Source organism: Nyctibius grandis, chromosome 5 (assembly GCF_013368605.1).
Source record: "Nyctibius grandis isolate bNycGra1 chromosome 5, bNycGra1.pri, whole genome shotgun sequence".
Classification (NCBI taxonomy): Eukaryota; Metazoa; Chordata; class Aves; order Nyctibiiformes; family Nyctibiidae; genus Nyctibius; species Nyctibius grandis.
In genome coordinates, this window is record NC_090662.1 from 79,775,708 (window position 1) to 79,803,576 (window position 27,869).

The following is a 27,869-nucleotide window of genomic DNA, read 5'->3' on the forward strand; positions in this document are numbered from 1 at the left end:
ATGTAGTAGCTTTGAAAATGAGCCTAAGATGCCCAGGCCTACAGGTCTCATCCGTGGGTTCAGGCACTAAGGATGGAAACTGTAGCCTCAAAGTCCGCTCCAAGTCCATTCACAGGATCCATACTCACATTGCAAAAAGAGTTAATTTACTGAATGTTTCGCTTCATCTGTACTAGTGAAAAAAGGCAATGACAGATAAAGCTTTTTCCTCCAGATTGCTTATCAACATCTCCATAAATAGGCCTCCCATTAAAATGTGAGAGTGGGTAGGTTTGCTCAGGGATCTCAAAGATAGCACACTTTCAATGCTTTGAACCGCCTGGGTCACACCCCACATTCCCTGTGCGCTCATCCCTAACAAAGGGCAACACTTGTGCTCTCTTGCGAGTGCGGGACCACAATCCTGCCATCAGATCTCCATAGGTGGGTATCTGAACATATAGAGAGTCCCACTGAAGTCATAGGCACAGAGGTCCACCTACGCAGATCTGATTGCGGGATCAGGAGTTTAGCTGAAGTCCATAGTAAGGGCTTGTCTACACTTGGGTTTGGGGGGTTTGGGTGTTCTGTTTTATAAACTAGGATAACTACAACTCGGCAAAAATTCACAGCAGACATGCTGTGCTGATGTAAAAAGCGATTCATATTACTGCCTTTCACCTCTGTTTAAAACACCTTGCCTATAGAAAGCAACCAAGTGGCACAGCTATTGCAGATGAAGCCGCCTATTTTCATTTCGGAGTAGCTCCCCATACAGAGACAATTCTGGAATCAAAGTATTTTTGTTCCAGAATAATTATGCTGCTAGTAACGTGGGAAAACTATTCTATGGTAACTAAATTACAGCAGGATAGCCATTCTAGAAAAACTAAGATGGTTATACACCCCCATACACCCACCCAGTTGACTAGGCCATAAGGAATATGGGATAGATCCAAATGCCAACTAAAAAACAGTGGGAGTCTTCCCAATGACTTCACTGGGCTTTGGCTGAGGCACTGTGTAAAGGAAATTGCTTAATTCCTGTGTATTTTAAAAAAGGATTCTAAAAAAAAAAAAATCCTATAAAACTGAGCTGCAAGCCTGCAGGCATGCAGACACCTGAGTAATCCCACCAAACCCAGTGGGACCCATGCACATTTGTAGCACTGTGTTCTTGGTGTGTGAAGACTACATCTATACATCAAGAGCAGACAGAGCAAATTATTAACCCTTAACTTTCTCACTGAGAGGCAGTGCAAGAGAAAGTCTCAAAGCATGTTAAACCATTATATACATCTTGCTTTAATCTACCATCCTCTTTTTTTAACTTGAGCAATATGAAATTAGCAGTGTGAATTAAGGACATCAAGGTGACAAGAACTGCAGTCAATTCTTTCCAAAAAAATACAACTCCATACAATGTTTTCTTTTTCCTGAGGGTTTATTTCCTGATTGTTTAAGTTTAAGCACCAGTGTTTTGTTTTGTTTGGGTTTTTTTTTTTACTTTTTTTTTTTTAAGGATAAAATATTTCCATCTAAAAATTCTAACCAGATGTGGATTTCAGACTTCCAAATTTGGGAATGTTCAGATCAAGAGCTGCTGTTTTAGTCTTTTAGCCATGATCAGCACTGTAAACATGAAAGTTTTCAATTGTTTCACCCTCAAACCATCAAGATGCTCAAGCTATATTTGGCCAAAACTAAGTGCAGGTCCAGAAAATCTCAGGAGATGTTTATAGGACTCAGGCCTAAATCACAAAACCTTAGATCACACAAGTTTTGCACAATTCTGTTAATTTGGTTATGAAAGTTTAGCAAAATTTTTGATGCAAATCTCATGTATGGCAACTACCTGGGTGAGCCAAGGACAAGTTGCAAAACTGGTGTATGTGCCTCCTCTCAATCTGCATCACAAATTGCAAGTTTCTAAGAGTGGAGAATATGTTCCTTTCTCTTTCTTCATCTGGGCTCTGTTAGTTGCTAATCCTGACCTTCGGAGATGTTGCAGAAATGAGCAAACCCTTTCTGAACCATCAGTTCCATCCGCTCCACGCATCTCCCAAAACAAAAGAGAAAAATGAGAAAATATTCCTTGTATTATGGCTCTAGCTTTCTACTAACCATTTAATAAATTTAATTTAACCTTTTAATAAATCATTTAACTATTTAATAAATCACTATATAGATGTTACTTAACTAATTCTTAACCCTCCTGGCTATAGAATTAGATGTTAACTCAATGCTTCCCAATTTGGCAGTGACCAAGTTCTCTTCTCCTTCCATCTATCAGTCTTCCCTTTCACCTCTCACTCATCTTTAGACATCAGTTCACTCCCTTCAATCCTTCATACAATTTGCTTCTCCTCTGTGGAAACTAAGTTATCTAAGTGTTTCAAACGTCCCACACAACATCAGTCCATTCCTGCTAGTAGCTTGTGCTTACGGTCTGTGGAACATGTTTCAGGATTGCTGCATGCTGTACAGGCAGCAGCACAGTTAAAGCCTCCCAGCACAAGGCTATAGAGCAGCATTTCTCCTTTTTATTTTTTTATGCAGGGGATACTGAGGCACAGACGAGAAGCACACAGAGAGGTCAAGGAATCACCCATAAGAAAATCCAGCTGTCTGCAGGATTGGACAAAAAATCCACTTCAGACTAACTCTTTAAAGAGCATACAGTAGTCTCTAATTTTAGAAAATAACATTACTTAAAAGTAAATGTAACAGGCAACAGAATATATTGCACATAAAATTATGATATATATAATATATACTGCACTTAATGTAGCATATAACATACACAACACACATTTTGATCCCAAATTTATGAGCTGGAATTTTTGTCAGTGGCAATTAATAATGGAAACTCCCACTGGTTCTAATCAGAATGGATTAAGTCCTGATGCTAAGACTGTAACACTCACAAAAATGCTGGGTCTATAGATGGAAAGAAACAAAAGTACATAAATTCCTGAGATACGATCCTGAAACTCATTCTCTCATAAGCAATCTTATTGAGAAAATCCAACCCAGGTGAAAGTTCTGAGTCATATCCTTCTGAAATCAGTGGCAAAGACCCCAAGACGATCAAAATGCCCAGAGGGATATGCTGAACTGAGGTTGGCCTACAGAGGAAAAAAAATGAATGGTGTCTCACATGATATATGAGAAGAACTCAAGCAGCAAATGGAGTTGTAACACTCTTTCTAGGCACTGTAATCCCACCACCCTGCAAACAGCTCCTGAGTTGAGATCCTGGAAAAGGCAATTTTCTTGGCAACAATAAATTGCAGCTCTTACAAAAGCTAGGTTGGCTGTCAAACCTTGGGATTCATTAAAGTAGCTTCCAACGCTGACCTAAGTCTGCCTCTTAGCATAATCATGAAACATTTTACACCAGAACGATTACGAATACTGAAGCTCTCTTTGAAGACAGGCAAGTGGATGTATTGGAACAGTCACTGCTCGTTTGGTTTGGAGTTTGTTGTTGTTTTAGGTTGTTATTTTTTTAAACAGAGGTACTATACCACTTAAATGCTCAAGGCATGACTAACAGGGGTCATTACACTTCTGTATGAAAGTGTTTGCTTCGTGACCCTGTGACGCCTCTGTGCGACTGTTCTGAACCCACCTGGATGTTCAGGAGTTTCTTTTCAAGTCAACCCCATCCAAAAGCCAACTTGTCAGGACAAGTTTGTTTGCCTCCATCTCCTGCAACCCAGCTGATAACACTTCCTCACTGTAGAGATGACTTTTTGCTCCATCTCCTGCATCCTTAATGATAAGACAGGTTCTACAGGCCAGACGCTGACATCCTTTACACCAGCAAATACTGCTTTCTCCAGGCTGACAGCTTGGGTGATGCTAATGGGTTGGCATAAGTGGAAACAGCCCTGCAGTTTGGGTTCAGTGAGCAGTACTGTTCATGATGCTCTGAAAAGAGGGAATGGTGAGGGAGCTATTGCCATGCTTATCACTAAGCATGTGCTTAAAGGTGTTGAAAAAGTGCCCAACGCACCAGGCCAGAACAAAACAGGTTGCTATTTCTATCTTAGGATGGCAGACGCTTAACAAGCTGTTCCCTTTTCACCACTGCTCCTCTCTGCCTCAGTTTTCCCACTGGAAAAACAGGGGAAATTGCACTGATTTGCTTTGTGAAGCCTTTGGAAACAGCAGGTGAAACATGAAACAAAAACTGGACCTCACTCCACCAAGGACCCAAGGCCTGGTTACTGCCCAGTGGATCGCTTCCCTTAGAGAAGCAAGGTATTTTCCAAATAATCTGGAGGAAAAAAAAAGCTGGTGGACCTCTGTCTATCAATCTGTTACTTGGGTGCTTAAGGGGGAAGGAAAGGCTATTCCCTCTGACTGTGCCATTTGCAGAGACAGTTTTGCTACTGCATTATCCAGGAATACATGCTCCATAAAAAAGGAGCAGGAGCTTACTGAAAAAGAAAACAGAGTATTGCTGGGCCATCCAGGAAATGGGGACCCATCTGGGCCATCCAGGAGATGGGGATGCAAAGAGGCAAAAAGGTATGGGCTTGGGAAAGTGGGGAAAAGCTAATACAGAAAAAAGCAGAGTTCGACTATGAGTATTTTAACACCCTTTGGGGAACAACCCCAAGCTGTAAGCTGCAGACGAGAAAAGGGTAGAAAAACTCTTTGAGAAGGAGGCTCAGAAGCAAAGCGAGGTAAATGAAGTCTTGCAAGATAGGGCATTGGTTGCTACGATGACTGGAAGCAAGTCCAATCGTTGCTACGATGACTGTCCATGCCAGTCCATTACATGTCCAATACCCAGGGGTAGAGTATGTCACAAGACATGGTCTGAGTTGACTCTCACACCTCCTCCGTAATTTTTTGAAAGGCTGCACGTACACTACAGACACATGCAGGCCCACTGATGTCCTACAGATCTGATTAGCCTAACTATGCCAGCAGAAGCGCACACTGTGCACCGAACTGTACTGGTAAAACTGCACTTGTGCTGGAATAATTTGTTCACTAGTGGACAGCGGTGATTTTTACAGCACTAAAGCTTTGCCACACAGCCCCATTTATCCTCAGACTGCTCTGTCAATACGCTCTGTCTGCTATTCTTGCCCGTGTAAAGCACTGATATAGCTTCAAAAAGATTCCTGTTCCTTTCTCTGGCCTGTACTCCCACACTTTCAGGAAGCTGTTTGAGCCTCTCAACCTCTCATTTTCTAATCTGCTATTCCTGTATACACACACAGAGTCCTCAGCAACTCTGCTTCAAACCACAGGTGGCCAAAAATCCACCATAACTGCAGGACTGTGGGAGTCAGGAGGGGTACACGAAAACATGCAGCACCACTGCTTGAGATGTAAGTGGTGAGTGAGCCCCAGTTCCAAGAAGTGCAGAGCAAGGTGCATTTGTACTCACCACAAAGTGGCTACAAGTGCAAGCAAAATTCCTCAGGGGTCCCCTGGGGAAAGAAAACTCTTCCAGGAACCTATGCCCCTGCCCTTTCTCAAGGCATTTAAGAACGAGTAGTTCTTCACAGGGATACCCTGCAGGCAAGGGCAGATGCTCAAAGGGAGCTCCCTCCCCCAGCACTTCAACCACCTTTTAGTAAATCTGAGTGAAGCTCAACTTGGCACCTGACTTCCAAAGGAAACCTCATCTCACCAGTAAAACATGCAGGAACAATCTTTGGGAGTAAGGGGAGAGGAAAGAAAGAAGTGACCTGCGAAGAGTTAGAGATTATTATTTACAGGGCTGAAAACATCCTCCCACACACATATGCACACCTTTCCTTGTCTGCTGTACTGGTCCCGAGTAAAAATTGCACAATAACATTGCTTGAGCTGATCTAATTCAAGGATGGATCCAACCAAAATGACTCTCAGAAACTTAAGCCCAGCAGGGGTAGCTCTAAAATCCTCTGTCCAGCTGCTCACATAACCTAAGAGGGATGTAGATTCTGTACAAACAGCTGCTGCAGCTTGGAAAGTGCCTGTTCTCAAACAAGGTGGCAAACATTGACCATTTCAGCCTAGAAAAGGAAAAGGAAGGGAGTAATCCCTGGGAGCCGACTGTCAGGCCATAGTTGCTGTCCCTTAACAGAGCTGAGAGTCCACACTACCAGTGAGGCAGCAGCACTGGCAGGACTTATTTCAGAGCAGCAGGGAGGGCAATGCACAGACATTCAGCAGGACTAGCGTGGAAGCTACATTTCTAAATCAAGGATTTCCATTCTTAGGTAATTTGTTTCCACTCAAAAAAAAAATAAAAACCTCACTTTGAGATATTTAGGAGTTCTCTCTGGTAATTACAGTGTTCCAAGAGCTAATGGCTGTCTATTCATAGGGAAGTGTTCCAGCTAAGGCTTCTTTACTTTTTTTAAATTAAACAAAACAAAAACATCCAGCATTGGACCTCTTCACTGTCTGATATCCATCCAGTCCATGATGAACAGGTCTACAGTGCTACTACTCTACCATGACACCTATGTATGGTACAAAGTGTTTGGCAAGGGGTGGTAGAAGAAAGAGGAAATCACATCTCTGAGACGGGACAAGAGACAAAACCAAGACAGACGAGCACTTTAAATAAATATGAAAGGGATTTAACAACAAATGGAGATTTCTTCCAGTCACAGTACAAACAATGAACTGATAATAAAATCATAGCCAGATGAATGGAAGACAGGTGGATAGCAGTTGACTAAGCTAACAAAGTAGCTCCTGCACCAATTTCATACTTGTCAAAGACATTCTGAATGTTTTACATTTTGCAGGGGGTGGTGGGAATACAAATCCTTCCTCAGTACGAGAGCCCAATTAGTTTTCCAACTTGTAGGCAAGGCAGGGGCTCAGGAAGAAAAGATGCCTCCATCTGATGCACTGAGACAGGGCAGGGGAAAGTAGTCTTCTATCACAGCCAGCGAGTATCCCTGCCTCCTTTCTCTCCCATAAAAGGTACACACACACCAAAGAGAGATGATTCATCTGGGCAAGGTCAGCCTTAAAATCTGCTGAGCCTCAAGTTGCAAAGTCTTGAGCAGAAGAGGAGACAGGTAATCAGACATCAAGTCACCTCTTGAGGCTGCAGAGAAGCAACAGCATTGGTGCTACCCACTGTTCCGGAGCAAGAACAGCCAGTTAGTTGCCCCCTTCCCCAGCCAGGTTGCCTGTCAGACAGAGACACCATGCAAACCTAAGAGATACAGCGTCTGCACAGTTTCAGGCAGTCACGAGTGTTACTTGAGACTGGACATGGGATATGGACACGTAGTTGGGTAGGTGGGTCGAGAAAAAAAAAATCTGGAAGGTTTGTCTGCTGCCTGTTGTACAGGTGTCACAAGTAAGATGTAAAACACTGGTTAAAGAGATGCAATGGACTCCGCTCATGGCTTCTTACCAGGCCCTCTGGCCTTGGGGGAAAAAAAAAACCAAACCAACAAACAAAAAAAACGAGTAAGTTCTACTTCATACCATTATTTCCCATTTTTGTTGCTCTTGGTGCCATCATCTGCTAATCAGAAATTATCATTATTAGAAAACATGTTGTCTGTAATCTGAGGGAAGGGTGCTGTTTCTGTCAATTTCCTCAAGCTGAGTCAGGAAAAAACAAATAAAGAATGGAGTTCTGAAATGCTGAATCATTCTGCTTTGCATGTGAATACCTCAAAATAAAAAATAATAGTAACTAAAAAAAAAAGACAAACTGACCTTGCTCTTAAGAAATCCCTAGGAATCTGACCAGACTTCTAAGGGTTTGTGAGGTTTTTTTTTTTAAACCAAATACATTCTTCTTCCCCGATGTCTGAACTTTCAGAAACTGAATTAAAAGTAGTGACATTACCTGTGTGACAAAATCTGTCTCTCGACTAGCTTTCATTATGGCCAGTGTCACTGACTAATAATGAGTTTTCCTTTATCAGTTATCACTATAGGCTTCAGCCAAATCCTCTTGAACTCAGGGGAGCATAGAGATGAGGGTCAATAAAACACAATTGTCTTATAATCTCTGGTAAATACTTGGGTCTTTAAGAGTGAATTCTCTCCTCCTTTAGCTGCAAAACTTTCTTTAGTTTTTCAAGTAACTTTGGAGGAGGGAGGACAATTTCTCAAGTCTTCACCACAACCACCACCTAAGCTGCTATCAGCCGGAAGGAACCATTTCACTAAAATCTACTCAAATTGCCAACGCTGGGGTAATACCAAACTGATAGCTTGGCAGTTTCACACTGTGCAGATTTTTAATATTAATTTTCATTAAATTTTAAGTTCATTATCCTAGCCGTGGTTCAGGCCCCCTTTTATGCATCAGCCAACACAGTGGTATCTTTAAGAGTTCTTCAGATAAGAGTTCAAAACAGAAGTTTAAAAAAAAACCAAAAGTGAACTACCGAAAATCATACCCTGGTACTGTTAAACCCTGGGTCCTACCGCCAATGATCCTGCAATACTAATTATCCCAGCAAGGGGTCACGGCAAGATCATTATTAATTATTTGTATTACAGAGGCACAAGCAGTTTCCACTTGTGATCTTGACTCCATTTTGCTAGGCGTTAACGTTTTATGGAGGGGCAATCACATTAAATGACTTCAAGGTCACAGAGAAGCAGTGGCAGAGCAGGGACTGAACTAAAACCTCCTGTATCTCCATACAGTACCTTTAACCCAATCCCATCCTTCCTGCCCAGGATAATGAGCATATGCAGCAGGGTGGTATATTTTTTATAACCATGTCGCAAGGCCAGCAGAGAAGACATAAGAAAAACAAAACAATATCTATGAGCTGGCCTAGTTTTCTATCGAAAGGATGCCACAAATATCTTTCACACCAAATCCAATACAGGGCACATATACCAAGTTCCCAGGAAAGCTGCAGTGAGCATGGCTCATAAAGAGCTAGCATTTATGGACTGAACGTATCATTTCCATGTTTGCATGCTTCAAGGACACAATTTTAAGAGATAATTGAAACTCCGAAATGACCTCTAGATTAGGCACGAACTTCCTCCCCTGACCCAGAGAGGCTTCACGCTTTGCTGCATGGTTAAACAGGTCCAGACCGTCTGCCAGCACCAGCGGTAGAGAACAGCATAAATTTGCAATCAAAGTGGGGGGTCTGGCAGTCAGTGCTCTCAGTCTATCTCAGAAGACTCAATATGTGCAAGTGCCTCCTTTTATTGAAGCAGTGTCCTCCTACAATTAAACCTAAACAGCACAGTCAAGGTGTGTTCAGAAATGCAAAGCAAGCCATAGCACAGTTGGAAGTCTGCAGGTGACAGCAGCGGGGCCTCACATTGATACCAAAAGGCTCATTCATACCTCCAGGGAACAGCTCTACCCTTCACACTAGAACAGCAACCCGTGCTGCTTCAGATGCTTGGTGTCTGCTGGCATAAGAAAAGGAGAGATGGCTTCTTGGCACATGAAGAACCCTGTTTTCCTGAACCAGTGACCACTTTTCCTGCAGCTACTCTATCTAGCCCAAAGGGACAGTCCTTGTAAAGAAAGTAGGCGTGAATCTTTAAAAGCTTTGGTTCTGATGTCAGGTAACACAGATCTGGCCAAAGCTTTATTCTGAGTTTCATCAATGCTTTAATCCCAGATCAACTGGCACCACCACTGAAAAAACGTGCCATGCCCTGCCCTCCTCATGTTCCCAGCTGCTGGTTCCCACCTCCACACCATGCTCTGCCTTGCTCTAGCACAAGCTGTCCATTTTAATCCAGATCTGCTACCTTATCAAGCACATGTCCGCCCAAGCATTTGTGCCAGCCCACAGGAGGAGGAAGGGGAAGGGTAGGACAATATCTTTCAGGGTGCTATCACCTTATCTTGAATTAAGAGTCTCATCAAACTACTACTTCAGCAAAATAACAATGGTGCAATTTTGTAGTGCCTTTAAAGAATGGTTAAATATCTGTGGAAAAGTAACCAGCTTCATGTCAGCCCGAAGTTGGATATGGGCAAATACTCCTTCACAGAGACACTGCCGGAGGCAGGGAAGGATGGTATTACAGTATCATACAGCCACACCGTAGAAGAATTCTGGAACTAGCAGGCCCAACCTAGGATAAAGACTCAGGACCCCTGCTCAAGTCACAAATTTCACTTGCCTCACCATATCTTGAGCAGGACTCTTCCTCACATCATACTTAAAGAGCCTCATCTCTTATGGTGCCAAATCCCACTGTGTTTTAAAAGAAAACACCTTATATCGTACCCTGACAATATAGCCCGCAACCTCCTACATACACTTTACATCAACAAATAGTTAGGGCAGAGTTTAGGGAGAATACCCTTACCCTGTGAAAAGGGCAGTGACAGAGCACGCAAGAGGCAGAACAGGAGGAGGCTAGACACTAGTTAGCCACGGGAGAAACAAACATCTCAGCACAAATGACCTGTGTCTTGAAAAATGGTTGGCATTCAGGGCTTCTTAATTAACAATGGACAGCAGCAAGACCTGAGATCGAGAAATGGAGGGAGGGAAGTTAACGACGTGGCCATGCAAGCAGCCTGCTACTTTTGCATGCTGGGATCCGTGCATTACCTTTTCATTTTAGGCAGATGCTACGCAAGCCAGCAGCAATGGGAAATCAAACAGGCTAAGATTATCCTTTAATCTGACACACTGTCAAGAAATCAAAGTTAAAGTACTTTCCATTAACGGTCTAAATCACTCCAAGTTTACCACCGTACTGCCATATAGATTATCAAACCCTCGCCTTTTTTTCCACTGGAAGGACAAGATCACATAGAATACTGCTATACTTTCTAAAACCAGGCATTTCATTTAGCTCCTATTTCAAGTAACTTGAAGAACAAACGGACTTTGCAATCTCCAAGGGTTGCGTTGTCCCAGTAGCCTTGTCATCACCACTTTTAAGGACTGAGGCTTCAAACACGTGAAAGGCAAGGTAAAACTTGAGGTACCAACCTGAAGGAAAACACAGCATGGTAACTGCATGAATGAATACGCTATCCATTGGGAAATGTGAGAAGGGGGCAGGCTGAGCACTGGAAAAGGCAGGCATGAGAAAATTTAGACCTGCTTCACCCAGCCGAAAACAAGGGCTGCATTCAAGAGTGCATCATTAACTGTTCATTTATCCAAAGCTGGCATCCCAGCACCCAGTCCTGCAGCACCACGAACCATATTGATACCCAAAGCCTGAGCGGGAAATTCAGGAGTTAAGCAGTTGAGTGCAAACAGCTAGGATAATAGTAAGAAATTAAAGATGATCTACAAAACCTGGGCAAATAATACAGTCCTTGGTCACAGGATCACGTTACTGCTGTGCTGGACTCTGCGTTAGGACAGTGCACATCCAGCCTCTCCATGAGGTACATGGACATTCTTTAATTCACTTTTGTATGGAATGATAAAATTAACTTATTTGTGTTTAACATTAGGAAAACATAATTCCTTCAGCCATCAGCATTTTTGGGGAATTTCTGTTTCTGTTTTACTGTGTTGGTAGCAGCTATAACTTTTTCAGACATTCAGGCTCTATAGTCAGCATTTGGAAACAGCAAAGGAAGAGCTTGTCCCCATAGGGACCATCCAAGCTGTTGCAGTGGGACAGGACCTCAGGAGACAGTTAAAGGTAAGCAGGTTGTACAGCTCAGACACCACAACTAAGTTCAGCCTAAAGACAGGCAAGTATGTACCACGTGAGAGCAAGCTGCTATTGTATCTGCCTGCCGTAGGACACCATTCTAGATGTGGGGCTTGGTAAAGGACACACAAGCATTTACAGTCATTTTTTTTTCCTTTTAGCCAGCTCACCTTTCTAGTTCTAATTGCTCACTAACTGCATTAGCACAGGACAAGCACGGTTTGAGAAACACCTCAACTTGCACTGAAGAAAAACATTTGGTGTACACAGGGTCCCATGAGAAGGTCCTGTCTGCCGGCTTACTCATTTTTTAATCATTATGTGTAGAAAAATGAAGTCCAGGCACTCAGTAAACAACAATTTTCTCAGCTATTAGGAACTTGAAAAAAAAGTCAAGGATTGAAAGGCAAAGAGATTGAACTATCAAATCAAGATAGTCACTCCAAAGCAGGTTTCACGCATGCTGATGCAATAAATTAATGGAAGCGCTAAAATTGCCCCTGTATTGTATAACACCTGTTCATCAGCCACACAGTCATGTGGTTACGTGTTTGTGCCATCAAAACAAACACATCCTTGTCTTGCAAGGAACTGTGTTCACTTGTCTCTTATCAGCCATCAGAAGAGGTGTAGCTAACACAGCAAATAGCATTTGAATTATCTAAGAATCTAATTTTTTTCCACCCTCTGTCAGCCAGATCTTGGGAAAAACCTAGAGAAATAAAATAGGTCAGGGCACTTTATGCCAATAAATGGCATCACAGCCCAAGAGGAGAGTCAAGGACAGGAAAATCCCCAATAATTTTCCCAAACAAAATTCACTGAGAAGTCCTTCATAACCTGAAGGACATTAGTCTCACGAATTTCAGATGGTCAGGTTACCTCTGCTAAGGAAACATCACAACAAGAGCAAGAAACAAAGCAGAAGGTCTGATTCCACGATTCACATGACAGGTTTTCTCAACTATTATTTTTCCACTTGTTAGAGGCATCTGTAGAGAGTCCAGAAACAAAGTATGAAAGCCCTAAAGAAAAATGGAAAACCACAGTAGTTCTGGTCAGCCCAAAGGTCTGTCCAAGCTAGTACCACATCTCCAGCAACACCCATCAGGAAATGCTTGAGGAAAGAGCACAAGGAATAAACTCTCCCTTGCATGCTCCCCCACCAACTCTCAGGTTAGGGGCTTTCTGAGTCAAAGACTGCAGCTGTATCTTTGCAATTAATGGTCCCAGATAAATCCACTAGTATGAACTGTTTCTTGAAACGAATTACCTGTTTGGCCCTGCATTACAACTCCTGGCAGTAAGTTTGGTAACCTCACTGTTATGTTGCATGAAAACATACTTCCCCCTATTTATAACTGCTGGATGCTTCCATCTGATTCTCTTTGTTCCCACATGATAAGAAATAACCCTTCCCAATTCAGCTTCTCCCTGCTTCTGCCTTTCAAGACCCTCTAAAGCAAATTTTCATGATTTCCACAGGAGTCTGCAATGGGCCTAGCTGCTTGCAGTTGCTGCCATGGCAAACTCCCCTCACCTCACTTCTTAATTCCTTCATTCTCAGTCCCACCCTATTCCCTGGCTCCTGTTTTCCTTCCTTCACTAACCTCCAGTCCCACAGTATAGAGTAGGTATATAGAAATACAGATACCAGATCTCTATTTGGTTCAAACAGCTCCCTATCTACACAGGCATGGAGAGCCACCCCATGTCAAAAGCTCACATCTTGCAGCAGTGCTCAGTATCTTTAAATTTCTGTGTCTGGCTGTGAAGGTGGATGGGTTGAGAGCAGCATACTCTGGGAGCTCTGGTGGAAATCAAGACTGAAGCTCCAACCCTGAAGTGCAAGACTGCTCACCTATACTCTTATCACCACCAGCATGTGTCTAAAAAAACCTGTAGCTGACCAGGAGTTGTAGTTGGGAGTTTTTAAGACTACAGTAAAAAGTTTTCTCAGACAACCCACAGGGACAAGTTCTGAACAAAAAATGTCTACTTTTCAAGTATATGTAATTATTTCATTTCCAGAAGCATGGATACCAACCAAGCCATTCATTTTTGTGAGCAAGGAATTTGAACAGTTGCAAGAAAAAATTTTGCTGACCAGTCAAAACTTAAGGCTGGCTCTGTTTCTCAGGTGTTACACGGAAAACAACCCAAAAATGGAACTTCCTCCATCCCCAAAAGTTATCATTCTAACCACTTCTAGTAATTAATTCTCTTAATTCATTTTGGGTTTTGTTGGGTTTTTTTTCTCTTTAGAAGATGAAAATTTAAATATGCATGTGCTCACTATAAGGCTTAAACATGCTCTAAAACAAGCCCTACTCCAGGCCAGCTGCTCAGCATCCTTTCTATGCAAATCATCAAAGGAGCTATCTCTATGTCTTCGATCCATGGCTTTCACACTTTCTTCACCGCTATGCCAACCACCTGCTGACAACCTGGGTCCACCTACGTTTATTTTTAAATTGAGATTAAGAAAGTGACAGAACTTCAGTTGTTGTTTGGGGGAGGGGTTTTTCCTCTTTTTCAACAAAAAGGAGGCCAAGGCCCATAAAGTTCAAGGAGTATTTTGCACATGACAGAGTGCTCTGTGGACCACTGATGAAAAATGGACAGGGAATTAGGAAACTCCAGTCTAGACTGAAGAAAATTAGCCCAATCAGTATTTAAGTTCACCTTATAACTGGACTAGCTGAAGGGATGGTGAGATAACTCTTCACCTCCTAGAGACACCCAGTAGGACCATGAGGTTCTCACCCCAGCAAGCAGGAAGGACAAGTATGAGTGATGGGACAGGCCAGCCTAAGCACAGTATCACCTGCCAAGCAAATAGGGAGGGGGCATCCCAGGCAGGCAGCAGGCAAAGGGCCCAAGGAGACTGCATTGGGAGAGGACAGCATTATTTTGCTGCAGCTATAGATACTGAGACACTACATGAAGCCACTCAGCTCCCCATCTGTGAAGCAGGGCAATCCTAGTTCCCTGCCTCACAGGGAACTGACTGTGACAACAAACATATTAAAACATTGAGCTAATGGAGACTTTTGAGTATCTTAGAAAGCATACAGAGACATCTACTATGGATGCAAGTTAAAACCTGTTTTTTTCAGAGCCTTTTCTTTCCAGGAGCACTAATATTATATGGGGTTTCATTTCATTTGGAACCAGGAGTTGTCTTCTGCATCTACAATGGCTTCTCTTTTTTCCAAAGCCAAACCCTCACACTAGACTGGAGAAATACCCTTCACATCAGGTGATTTTCCATTGCTTCATCCCTCCATGGCTAAAGAAGATGGGTCTCACCACTAAAGTATTACAGGAAAACTCAGTACAGATGATGACATGCAGAGGGCAGAAAGAAATTCTGACTAGCACTGTATTCAAGATCCGCCAAGGCACTATGTCTAAACATGTATAATTTTTCTAAGCCACTTCTTTTAAAATTTCAATTTTAAGTTGTTTTTTTTTATTTAAAAAAATCCTAAGAAATGTGAATCTACAGTGTACTGAGATCCAGTTATAATTATAATAGCAGAAAATAATTTTAAAGGTAAATCCCAAGTACAAAACTTTGTGCCAAAGCATAAAAGAAAGTCCAACCATTTGAACGAGTGCGACTCACTGTTGTACACCTAGAAGCCGAGCCTGCCAAAGAGCCAAGCCAGCTTTTGGCAACAGATACCGAGAGAATATTTTCTTCTTTCAGTTTAGTCAATTGGCTCATTACAATGAGTAGTTTACCCAAAGCTGGAAAATGCTTTGGAGTTGCAGAAACAGTTGTTTTCTTCCTCCAGTCAACAAATAAAAATGAGGAGTGAGGGAGCAAAATCTACTAATACTAGATCAGCATGACAAGAAACAATTAGTGCAATTTAAAAAACGAAAGGTAATATTTCATTTGCTTAATAAAAAAGTTTGTTATTTATTAATATTGCCTCAAAATGTACCAGATACTTCCTTTTCATGTAGAATTATCAAAACTTTTTTTTTTAAGAACTACTTTTAATGTTCAGGCTTTTGATGGGGGAGACTGCACTTGTAATTACATTTTACTGCAAAGCCAAGTGCAGTCTATCATAAACAGCAATTTGTTATTTTCCAAAATAAAAACCTAACTAAATCTGTATGAGGCTATCCAATTACTTCAATAGATACCTGTGGACATTGTATAGATTAGCAGAAAGGAGAACTAAATTCAGGTTAAAGGCCATATTTAGCTGCACATCAATATGTTTTAATGGCTATCCAACACTGTGAATCACTCTCTCTTTAGGAAAAATAACTAAAGAGTACACATGCAAAACAACATCAGAGCTGATTTTGTATATCCATTCTTCTGTTTGCCATTAAAAAAAAAAGGCGTCACAATCAAAGCATGATGCAAGGTCTGTACAAATGACAGCATTTCTTAGCGAGTGAGACACTTCAGTGACCGCTTGCAACATTTGGCCAGGCAGTGAGAGCAGCAACTCATGCCCATGTCTGCAAGCTCTAGTTGGGACACCATTTGTCACGTATATGAAAAAGAGTTAATGCTTCAGGAACACTTTTCACATGGGTGATAATGGGAACCGGGAGACCTTTGGAAAAGCATAGGTCAACCCACATTTGGCTCCTAGAAGCAAACAATGTCCCTTCCCCATGACCAGAAAACTTCCCTTTTTCAGATGCTGGTCTGTAATTCCTCTTCCATGTATTCCCTGAAGGTTTTCCCCTCTTTCATTTGATTCTGGGTAATTAAAGCAACAAAGCCAATCTCTTGCTAGTCCTAGCAATCCAGACTTCACAAATCTCTCTGAGTCACAGACGCAAATTCTTCCTTAGCTCTCTTCCCACTTACAATTAACTAGTGTTCTTGAAATCAAGACTGCGGGGCCTAGGACTTAGAAAACAATGCAGAGGAGACTAATAAGCACTTGAGACTAGCCTTCAAGGGTGCAAAATTTTACGCTGAAGCATCTGAATGCCTGTACATCACCAGAGCAATTCTATCTTGCCTGGGATCTTGTCCCCAAAAGACAAGAAGTCTCTGTTTCAGGAAAGGCTTAACAGACAGAAAAAGCAATCTTTCTCCTGTGTAATTATAGGGGGGTTTTCCCCCCACACAGGCTGTTAAGGCTTAATATCTTCCCTGTATTCCTCTACCCTCTTTTTTAAATCCATTTATACTTTTAGCCTCCGCAGCATCCTGCAGCAGGGAGTTCCATAATTTAACACAGGTGGAAGAAGTACTTATTTTAATCTTGCTGGCTGGTAATTTAATTGCCTGCTCTAGTCTTGTACTATCAGAAATGATTGTTCCCCATACCACACTACTGTGCAATTTTATAGATTTCTATTATATCTCCCTCAGCAGTCTCCTTTCCAAGCCAAAGTCACAGGCAATGTAGCTTCTCTTCCTATAGAAGTTTCCCCAGGCAACTTCACTGCTCATTTCTGTGTTTTTTTCAGTGCCACTACAAACGTTCCTAGCAGTCAGGAAAACACTCTGTAATCAGAACCAATACACGGCACGGATTCAAACTGCAACATACAGATAATTTCTATTGTACTCCCTGCTCCTTTCCCACTACAGTTTCATCTACCTATTTGACTCCAAATTGAAAACTGAACTCAGTTTTCTCTTTTATTCACCAACCAAATCATTTCTCAAAATATGATCCCAGCTGCCAGAGACCAGTTCTGGGAGGTCTATCAGTGAACAGGACCGAACATCTCAAGCAGACCTCACAGTTTCTGTTAAGCAGAAGAGCCATGAGAGAGACTCACTAAAAACTACCAGAGGAAAAAAAAATACGGCACTTTCTGTCCGCTTCACCAAGCCTGCAAAACTCAACCACTGCCTGTCAACGTGGTTCAGTTGGCTGTGCTAATTGGCTGTGCATAAACTATTAATTCACTCTCTTCTTACTCTGAGGTTTAAAAGAAGTTGTAATTTGTCCCAGTTGGGAGGTAATAAAAGCCAGCACATGGTCAGTCGCGGATGGCTCTGATGACTCAGCTGGTGTGAGGTAGCTTGCCTAAGACACTATCTCCAGTGCGTTTGAGCCCAATGTTTACTGTGCAACGTGCGATACATATCTCAGGCCACATGCCATGAAATATTTTACAGCCCATAACCTTCTTCCCCTGGAAGCCGCTCCCAGTCTTCCCCGAGTCCTCTTCCAGAGAACCCATTTGCTCAAGCCATTTGATGGTGACACAACCATTCAGACTGCCAACTGAGAAATATCTTTTACACTCATCAGCACTCCTGTTCCTGCAGCCTGGTGCCTTTCCTGGCACACTGGGGCTTAGCAGGAACGAGTGCATCCTCATCCTTCTGTGAAAGCAGTTCAGCCCTTCATTTCCTTACCTCTACCTCACCCCAAGGGAGATGGCAGGTCCATCACTCCACAGTCACAGCACAGACCCAGTCGGGCACCTGGCACCTACATGTGCCTACACCAGGCTGCCCGACCCAGCACAACAGTGCTCTAAACTGGAGGGAGCTGTTCCTCTGGAGCTGGGCTGGGACCAGAGCTGCCATGGTAGAAAAGTGGTGGCACAGCTGACAATGGCCCATCAGCACTACTCCCATCGCTCTGCAGGCTTCAAGTTGCAGCTAGTCTTGCACAGGGGTGCCCCCTGGAAATATCCAAGCAGCCTCTCGTGGATGTGGCAGGGAGGACCAATCTGCCAGAGAATATTTTTTACAGTAGCCTCCAGTGATGACTGGGACCAATATCCTCACCCCAGAGCCTCCAGTTCCTCACACCCTACCACATCTAAGCTTAACTCCTGGGCAGGTCTGAGAAGGCCTGGCTTGGCCTTGGTTTTAAAGCACAGGGCAGGTAGGAAGATGATAACTTGCCATTCAAGGGGGAGCGTGGTGACACAACAATCTCCAGCTCTAATTCACCAGAAGAAAGAAGGATTACTTCTGTCATGGGAGGGGGGAATCCAAGTACAGACCTCAGATGAGTTCCTAGAAAGGGAGAAGGAGCTCCCCAATATTGCTGTAATCCTGGGTTTGCTCCATTCAACCTCCAAGCACATCAGCAGAGGTTCACAGTGCTCCATCAATGACATAAAAGAAGTTTATGTGAAGTCCTTTTTCAGAAAAAAGGAGAAAGAGAAAAGGAAAATGCACTTTGCAGATATTGAATGCCTTGTTGTGGCTCTACTAACTGGATACATTTGTCTCTGCATTCTAGTACTACTATCTCTGTCACTTCTATTAAGCATTTCATTTATCTGGTAGAACTCCAAGCCCCTGGATTTCCACAGAATCCCATACCATTTAGAAAACATTTCTAGTTTCTGTTAATAGATGTTTTGTAGGATCCCACTGAAAACATAATGGAAAAAAATCACTTCAGCCATACTCTGTTGAAACACAGGCTATATACAGAATCTCACTCTCTGCTGCATTCCATCCGCTTTAAGGATACTCCTCACTAGATGCCAGTTGGTTTCCTCCAGATTAAACTCCCAAGACTTTTCAAAACAAGTTATTTCCAAGCTTGATCAGACCCTACCTGAGCTAGCTAGAAAAAAAAAGAAAAAAAAAACCCCACAAAACACACCAACCCTACAACCAAAGCAGACCAAAAAAAAAACAAACAAAAAAACCCAAGCAAACAAACAAGAACCACCACTAAGAAACTACCCATAGTTCCTATTTATAAACACATTTAATCTTATTTTAAAATTAAAAATCCAAAGTCTGGATTTAATATTAGCCAGCTGTTAGTAGTTTAACATGTAAAGCCCAGTTGTCACATTCGAAGTATTTTTGTGGAGTTGTACTAACACTTAACTCTTGCAGTCACACCCAATACTACTCTTGGCATTATACACATCTTTAAAATGATTTACAATGCAATTTATTTCTGTGTGCAAACATTCCATATAACACCAACATAAACACTGCAGTGAGAATCTCTCTCTCTCTTTCACACCTATTTTCTCTCCAGACTGTCTTAACCACAACAGTATTTGCAAACTGTACAAGAACAACACTGAAGCACAGAAACTGCATGTGGCTTAACAAGGAATAACCCTTAGAAAATCACTTTGATAAAGAATCATTTACAGCTTTCCTTAATTGCTATGCCCAGTTCACTTTGGTCAGTAGTGTTCCAGAAGAGAAGCGATACCATCTATCAGTGAAAAGCTTAACTCCTTCCAAAATCTTTTATTTAGCGCTGCTCCAAACATTCCATAAACAAGTTCAACTTCAGCTGGAGTTTTCTGCATTTATTTTCTTGCCAGCAGTGGCATTTTTGGAAAAAAAAAATTAGTATAATCTAGCCTTGAGTTCCATATGTTACTAAAGAAGTAGTCCTCTGTGCTCCAGCATGCCTAAAGACAACTCAGCAACACCAGAACCAATATGGTCTAAATTTGGCTTGGGCTGTAGACCTAAAAAAATAACCCATGTTAACAGAAATCAACTGCTGCAACTCTGCTGTTAAAGGCACAGGAGTTTTGGTGGCCTGTCTGGTCTCTTTGCTCAGCCGGATACCTGGGCTTGGTTTGGCTTCTTCACGACTGCCGAAGAGTAACATCCCACCCGTAACCCGTAGGCTGTACTGGGTGGCCTCTTTCCCTCAGGAGGCAGAGACACATCAGCCTAAAAATTAACTGTTGTGACAATGCTAGCAGCTGACCACCAGCCGCTGCCTTTGCTAGCAGGACCCTCCCTTGCCAGATGACGAAGGTGTATCTGATCTAACAAAGAGGGATGCCCCCCTACCCCCAGGAAAAAGTAACGTCTGGGACAACCGAGTACACAGCCTGCTCTGCATTTGGCTTCAGGGAGTCCTGGGAAGGACAGTGGTCAGGGCAAGGTGGTGGGGATCGTTGTGGTAGCCACATCTGGCTGCCATCCCTCCCAGGGGCTCCTGCCCTCGGCCAGGAGCAGGACTGCGGCAGAACAGCTATGCCTGCACCACGTGCCCAGCTGTTCCAAAGCCAAGTTCAGTGCAGGCTGTAGGCACAGAAACACTACCCTGCCCACATGTGGCTGATCCAGCCATTGGGACACAGTGAAGCTGTAGTATCTTGAGCTCTCTCACTGCTCAGCAGAGGGAGGTGGCCCCTACCAAAAGAAACCAACAGCCAACCAGCCACCATGCCCCTCCCAACACCATGTGAACTAAAAGGCCAGGAACAAATCAGACCACTCTGTCACTGATTTCTGTAATAAACACCGTTTGTTTCCACGCTGCATTACAAACACCAAGCCTCACTGCTGCCCTACAGAGGTAAGTTCATTATTATTTTATGCCTGTTTCACAGATAGGGAAAGCAAAGGCCAAAGCAAACATTTTCAGAAGCACTTGCTTTTGAATTGCTGTTCCTCTGGGGATGCCCATCTGAAGGCACCGAACCACAAATACTCCAAAACAAATGCATACAAAAAAAACCCCAAATTAGACAATTTTTGGATTGTAGGTCAGGCCAAAACCACAGGTTGCCTTAGCTCTCCTTTCTCACAGTAAGCAGGTTATCAGGAAGGCTTTTGTCAGAAGACTTCAGAAAGCAAGCAGTCAAGGACCCAGATAACTTTTCTAAAAGGCAGAAACCTCGCTTCTGTGTAACTGTACCAGACTTCATCTCCTGCTTACTATTATTTCTATCAGCACAGCGCTGCTTAGCCACCTCCCTCCAAAAGGCAAGGTGCAATATGAATGTAAATTATCATTAAAGTATCCTCTGTTTAATTGGGACATTTCAGATTGGGGCTGCCGTTTTATTGGGTTGCCTCCCAGGAAACTGACTTCACCTGTAATGACACAGTGACTAGTAATGACCAGTGTTTAATTGGGGCAGTGTTAGTAAAATTTTGCTTCAGAGGGATTAAATTTATCTGGTGCCAAGGAGTTAAATGATTAATCAGGTGTTAAATAGTATGTACTTCTAAACACTGGTCTTCTCCCATTCATTCCTACACCAACTGAACTTAATGAGAGTTTTGTCATTGACACTAACAGAAGAAGGATCCTCCTCCTAGTACACAAGTTCCCTAATAAACATTAAGGAATGTACTCTGCACTAACAGATACTCAGACTTGGTTAAAGGTAACAGGATTCTGTCTGCGTGGTGCTGAACAGTCCCTCAGCATGGGAAGCCTTTGGTGGGAGACTTCTTTGCAAAAACAGCATCAATGAAGTATTCAGAGACATAAAGCACTACTTAAAAATTAAGTAAATATGGGGAAGCCAGTTAAGATTGAAAGCTCAAACACTATGCTGATTCTTTGCCCTTCAGCTTACATGATCAGTCTTTTTTTCCTCTTCCTTTTTTTAAATGATTACAAAGTACATCCTCAAATCCAAAACAAGCACCAGTGAGACAAGTCCTCAAGCTACAGGGTTCTGTGCCGACTCTGGTGGTGCCCACACAGTCACAAGGACCACTACGTCAGCTCGCTGCAAGAGAAAGCACTCACATCCACCAGTGTACAGCTGCATGAAACCTCCACTGGAGTCAGTTGTGAAACCTGACTCCAGGAAGGCTCCATGCCTTCAGCACTGCCCACAGAAAGCACTCTCAGCTCAAGCATCAGCCAGGTGCGTGCAAGGGTGCCTGGGCTCAGAGAAGCCCTGATCTGGGAGATATAAAGCAGCTGATCCTCCCCATATTCCCAGTTTTAGTTCCCCTGCAACTCCACACTTGCACTAGCACAATTGTTTGTATGGTTGCATGGTAAATCAGACTAAGCAACTGAAAGTAACAGATTTATAAAAAAGGAAAATAAGCAAATTAAACTGTGCCCTTTGGGACCCTTCCATTGGCCTGCTGAATTTTGAGCCTCCCCATATGACACCATGGGGATATTCTCAAGGTATTATAATTTCAGGAAAAAAATAGGGAGATCCTCAGAATCAGAAAGCTCCAGGTGAGATTTTAAACAGAACTCATCAGCTCATGGACCTTAATTAATCACAAAAATCATCACCTGTGTCTAAACTGCTAGTTCTGTCTCCCTTCAAACTTCTGCTCTGGTGTAAGCCCTTGCCAAGATGTTTATACTCTCCCTGTGCCTCAGTTCTCCCACCTGGGGGAAGAGAGGTGAGGCCGTAAGGATCACTTGCCAATACTATAACATCGTGGCAGTATTTACAAAAATATAATCAGCTAACTACTGTGGCTCAGGATCAGAGGAACAGGTTTACTACCAACGTAGACATCCCAACAACTGGGATGAAAAAAGTGTCCAAATACGACAACCACACCAGATGTCCCTTCCCAACTCACCTCAGAGTCAAATCCCTCAGGCCTTCTCAGGCTGGAGTCTGCTACAAGCCCGAAGCCTACTGGTTCACGCACAGAGTACATTGCTGCCCTAAGTTGTAGCGAACACTGAGGGTCCAACTTTCATGCTCATCTCTGACCCCCAAGATCTTATTTTCCAAACCCCAGCGATGACTTCTCTCTGCAGCTTTAGACTCTCCACGCACACACTTAACTTCCTTGCCACAACAGCACAGTTGGAGCTACCATGTCTGCTTGCCATCAGCCAAGCAAGCACACACCCAAGTGTTGGCAAGATCAGGATACTAGCATTATATTTCTCCTCTGGAGAAAGAGTTAATGTAAGTAAGCACACATACTTGCCGCAAAGCAAACACATATCAATATACAATCACACACACATACTGATAAGTACTTGACATGAACAGAGATATTACTGCAAGTTTATATTGATTACCAGTAGTTAAATATATACCAAAACTTCACCTCCTCAAAGTTTTCCTAAATCTTATTAGAGCGCTACTCTAGTAAGGCAAGATAGGGAGACCGTGCTCTGAGCAGCTCAGGCATAAACAAAGCACTAGCCTTCACTCCCTCCACTGAAGCTTTCCATGGTTCATCACTCCAGTTGCTTAGACATTTACTGCATGCACCCTTGCCCTGTGTTGGAGGAGGAAGGGAAAAAATAAATAAATACAAAATACATCCACCAGTACCACCGCTTCCAGTTCACAGGCTCCTAATGAAACACTGCAACACCCTCACAGCACAATACTTGGCTACTTTTCAGAACAACACAGCAGCTTAGCAGCGAAGTTGGAGCACAGTGCAGAGCTCGCTCCTCTGCCTCGACCTCTCGCTCCGTGCTGTGAGCTGGACTGGCGCGCTGAAGAAATAATCGATCGTACTTGTACAATCACACTACCATTTAAACAGCTCCTCTTAAATCCAGCTGCTGATTGCAACCACCTTTAACTCTGGCTGGTTGAAACAAGCATCGAAAAAACAATGGTAGTTAGAAAAACTGAAAAGAAAGTTAGCCAGAATGGTTTGACTGGTGAAGAAATGCTATCATTTGAAATTCACATTTCTGTCTGAAAATACATACTTTCTACATCTAAAACTATTAAAATAATCACCAACAGAGAAGCCAACAAAGTAGTTTCTGTCTTCTGACAAAGATAACTGCAAGGGGCAGCATGTAAACAAATCACACATTGAAAAATAAAAATAAGTTCAGACCACAATGTTTAGAAGGTAACTTAAAATCAGTTTCCCAATATCTCTCTAAATGTAATGAAAAATTGGCATTTAGTCATTTCAAGACTCAAACAGAAGTTTGCTTGTATCTCTCCTGCTATGTAGCTGATCCCTTAGAGTATGACTCTATAACATACCTTAGTGAGGTTAGCGAAGGACCAGTTTTACTGTTCCTGAAATCAACAGTAGTTTTGTTGCTGACTTCAGTAAGAGCAGAAGTAAGCCTCATATTTTCAAAACAACACACGTTGAAAACAAGGAAACACAACTTATACAACACCACTTTTTCATGACATTCGTGTTCTTCTGTCCGGAGAACACATCCTACCTTTCCACAGGGTTTACCAGAAAAAAAACCAGTTATATTTCAGTTTATATACATAGGAATCTTCTTAGTTAATTGTACACGTTTCGCCTGCATTAGCATTTTGCCATACTGTAACGCACACACAATACCCTATTATCTAATTTGTCCTTCTATGTTATGAAAAGTCAAACTAGACTCTCTAAGCCACAAGACTTCATGGGACACAGGCCCGAATACATTTAACTCAGCAAGAGAAAATACACTCTGAAGTTTTCAAACTGTGGTCACACCATATAGAATGCAAGACCCCCATAGCAAACGTACACACATATGCATGGGACAATCAAACAAAAAAGCATCACGCTTTTAAGCTGAATAAATACGTGGTTATTCCAGACTCTTCCCCTTAGAGAGAGTCTGGAAGTCACCTTTTCCTGTCAGGCAGGGAGAGACAACCGCTAAAGCACTCTTACTCGGACACAGTTAGTTGTGAGCAGAAGGGAGATTCCAGGCTGGCAAAAAGGCAAAGCGACTCCCGAAGAAAATGCATAATTGAAACAAAATTGAGGGGTGAGGGAAGGAGAGAGGAAAGCACTGTTTCTAGCAGGCTGCTAGATAGGAAAGGTCTGGACAAAAAAGGAAACTCAATTTTGTTTCCATTGTCTCAGCTTTATACCGCCTCCACTTCAAGTAAGAAACTTCACGGGGCAACCCCTTCTTCAACAGGCCGAGCCACGGAGAAACGCATCCCCCAGGCCCTGGCAGAGTGAGGCCGGGCTGTGCAGCCCTGGCTCCCCTACCTGCTGACGGGCAAGCGATGCCGGTAAATGCGGCGACTAAAAATAAATAATATGGATATTACAAAAAAAATTCAAAGGCAAAAAACAGAGAGAAAGCCCCACAAGCCACTGCTGGTGTGAGCAGCGGCGGCTGCATCTCCCCGACGGCAGGAAACTTTCTGCGAAGTTGCTGGCGGGGGGCAGCGGGCAGCCGGCCCCGCGGGAGGCCAGGCCGGGCCCCGGGGCTCCGCTGGAAGAGCCCAGCGCGCCGCCGGCTCCAGCCGTGAAGAGCCACGCCGCGAAATCCCGGCCGCGGCGGCTTCGCGGTGCCTGTCCCCCCAGGGCAGCCGCACGGCGCTGACAACCGACGGGAACCGCGTCCCTCTGTCCGCCCCCCCGCGTCCTCCCCCCGGCCGCGGCCGGCCGCCAGCGCGGGCAGATCCCCGTTCCTGACTGCCGGGGCTGGGGGCTGCGCGCCCTGCAAAGGCGGGGGGACCCCGACCCCCTGGCGACCGCCCTTCACGCGGGGGGGAAAAAAGAAGAGGAAGAAACAGTTATTTTTTCACCCAAACAACCCCGCGCAAAGCACAGCGCCCACCGCCCCGAGGCGCCGGCGGGCGCGTCCCGCGCTGACAGGGGCCAGACAGACACAGGGACGGACAGAGGAGGGACGGGGCTTTACCTTGATGCAACACTGAGCAGGAGCCTCAGACATCTCTCAGGAGGGAAACGGCGAAGCCCGGCGGGGCGGGCGCGGGCGGACGGGAAGTTCTCGGGCTTTCCCCACTTTCCGCTCTTCTCCCGGCCCGGCGGCGCGGCCCGACCCGGCCTGTCCCCTCAAGGGGAAGTTACTGCCGCCACCATCGCCCGGCGGCGGGCGCGGTGCAGCACGGCCCGCGGAGCTGCCCGGGGGAGGCGCCCCGCCGCCGGAGTCCCCTCCTCAGCAGCGCCGCCGCCGCCGCTCCTCTGGGGGCGCGCGATCACTCCCGCCCCCCCGCTCCGCCGCGCGCTCCCGCGGCTCTGTGTGCCTGTGACTGCGCGCGCTCTGCTCGTGCGAGTCCGTGTGTGAGCCGGTGCGCGCGCGCGGCAGGGGGAACGGGAGCACGGGGGGAACGCAGGGGGAGGGATGGGGGCGCTGGCGGGAGGGGCGGGGGCTGCCGGCACGGCCCCGCTCCCCGCCGGTGTTTTCCTTCCTGGAAGAGAGAAACCGAAAGGCGGCGGGGGCCGGGCCGGGCCTGGCCTGGCCGGGTGCTGCGCCCCGCCCCGCGCCGCTCATTGATCGGGAGTTTCGGGGCCGAAACTGACGTGCGTTCCCGGCACCCCGCACCGCCTCTTAAAGGGGCCGCGCCGGCAGGAGACGGCCGGCAGTATGAACGGCCACCGCCGCAGCCGTCGCTGCGGAGGGGAGGCGGCGGTTGCCCCGCGGCCGGCGTGGGGAGTGCGGCGAGCCGCCGGCGCCCTCGGGTGCCGTGTGCGGGCCGGCTAAAGCGGAGCGGAGGCTGGGAGGGTGCAGCCGGGTCGTGTCGCCTTATTTCGTTTGATTTGCCTTCGAGGGGTGCCGCGGCTGCGGCGGGGACGCCCGGGCCCTTTAAACGCCGCACGCCGGTACCGGCCTTCAGCGCCGCGCTGGGCCAGGCAGCGGGATGGGCGAGCGTGGCCGGGGGCGGGGGGGGCACAGCGGGGGAACGCCGGACCGCGGGCAGCACAATGGCCTTTGTTCCGCCGCCGGGGCTGCCCCTTTAAGAGCCCCGACCAGGAAATGAGGCTCGGGTTACCGTGGGGCACGGGAAGTCCGGGGCGGGTGGGGGGGGCACTGCCGGCCCGTGTCCGTTCCCCCCCCCCCCCCCGCCCCGCCGTAGCCCCACGCGCGGCCCGGCCCGGCCCGCCGCCCCACAGAGCCCCCCGCCTGTGACTGCAAAGGCGAAGGGACCGAGGAGGGGGGCGGGAGGTCGCCCCCCAGCCCCTGCCCCACCGGAGGACGGCCACCCCGGGGGAAACCTCCTGCCCGCCGGGCGAGGGAAGCCCCCGGGGCTCTGCCTGTGTTTAGACTCCGGAGCGGGTCGCAGGTAGCTCAGCGCAGAGGTTCAGGGGCCGTTGTGTCACCCGCACCTTATGGGAGACATACTGCCACGTGCGTTATAGAGTCATGGAATCGTTTTGGTTGGAAAGGACCTTCAAGATCATAAGAGTCCAACCGTTAACCTAACACTGCCATGTCCACCACTAAACCATGTCCCTAAGCACCACATCTACATGTCTTTTAAATACCTCCAGGGATGGTGACTCCACCACTTCCCTGGGCAGCCTGTTCCAATGCTTGATAACCCTTTCGGTGAAGAAATTTTTCCCGATATCCAGTGTAAACCTCCCCTGGCGCAACTTGAGGCTGTTTCCTCTCGTCCTATCACATGTTACCTGGGAGAAGAGACTGACACCCACGTCGCTACAACTTCCTTTCTGATAGTTGTAGAGAGTGATAAGGTCTCCCCCGAGCCTCCTTTTCTCCAGAATAAACAACGCCAGAATGCCCAGCCGCAATGGTGTTACCCTGTTTTCCTTCACCCTCCAGCTCCCGGAGCCACAGAACTGGGTACAGCCCCAGCCCTTGTGATGGAGGGGGTGAAAAGGATGGGGAGAAAGGCAAAAGGCAACTTGGCCATCTCTTGGTCTGAGTCTT

At 45.2% G+C, this 27,869-nt stretch overlaps 1 protein-coding gene across 2 annotated transcripts in view; it reads right to left on the bottom strand.

The window, feature by feature from the left end:
- The window catches only part of ETV6 (ETS variant transcription factor 6), a 147,564-nt gene extending 121,145 nt beyond the window's left edge, over positions 1-26,419 (bottom strand). For both annotated transcript variants that reach the window (XM_068402111.1, XM_068402110.1), the window contains exon 1: positions 25,875-26,419. In XM_068402111.1, coding sequence (XP_068258212.1) covers positions 25,875-25,907 — 33 coding nt within the window. In that variant the 5' untranslated portion in view covers positions 25,908-26,419. The remainder of the gene's footprint in view (positions 1-25,874) is intronic.
- Positions 26,420-27,869: the final 1,450 nt, after the last annotated feature.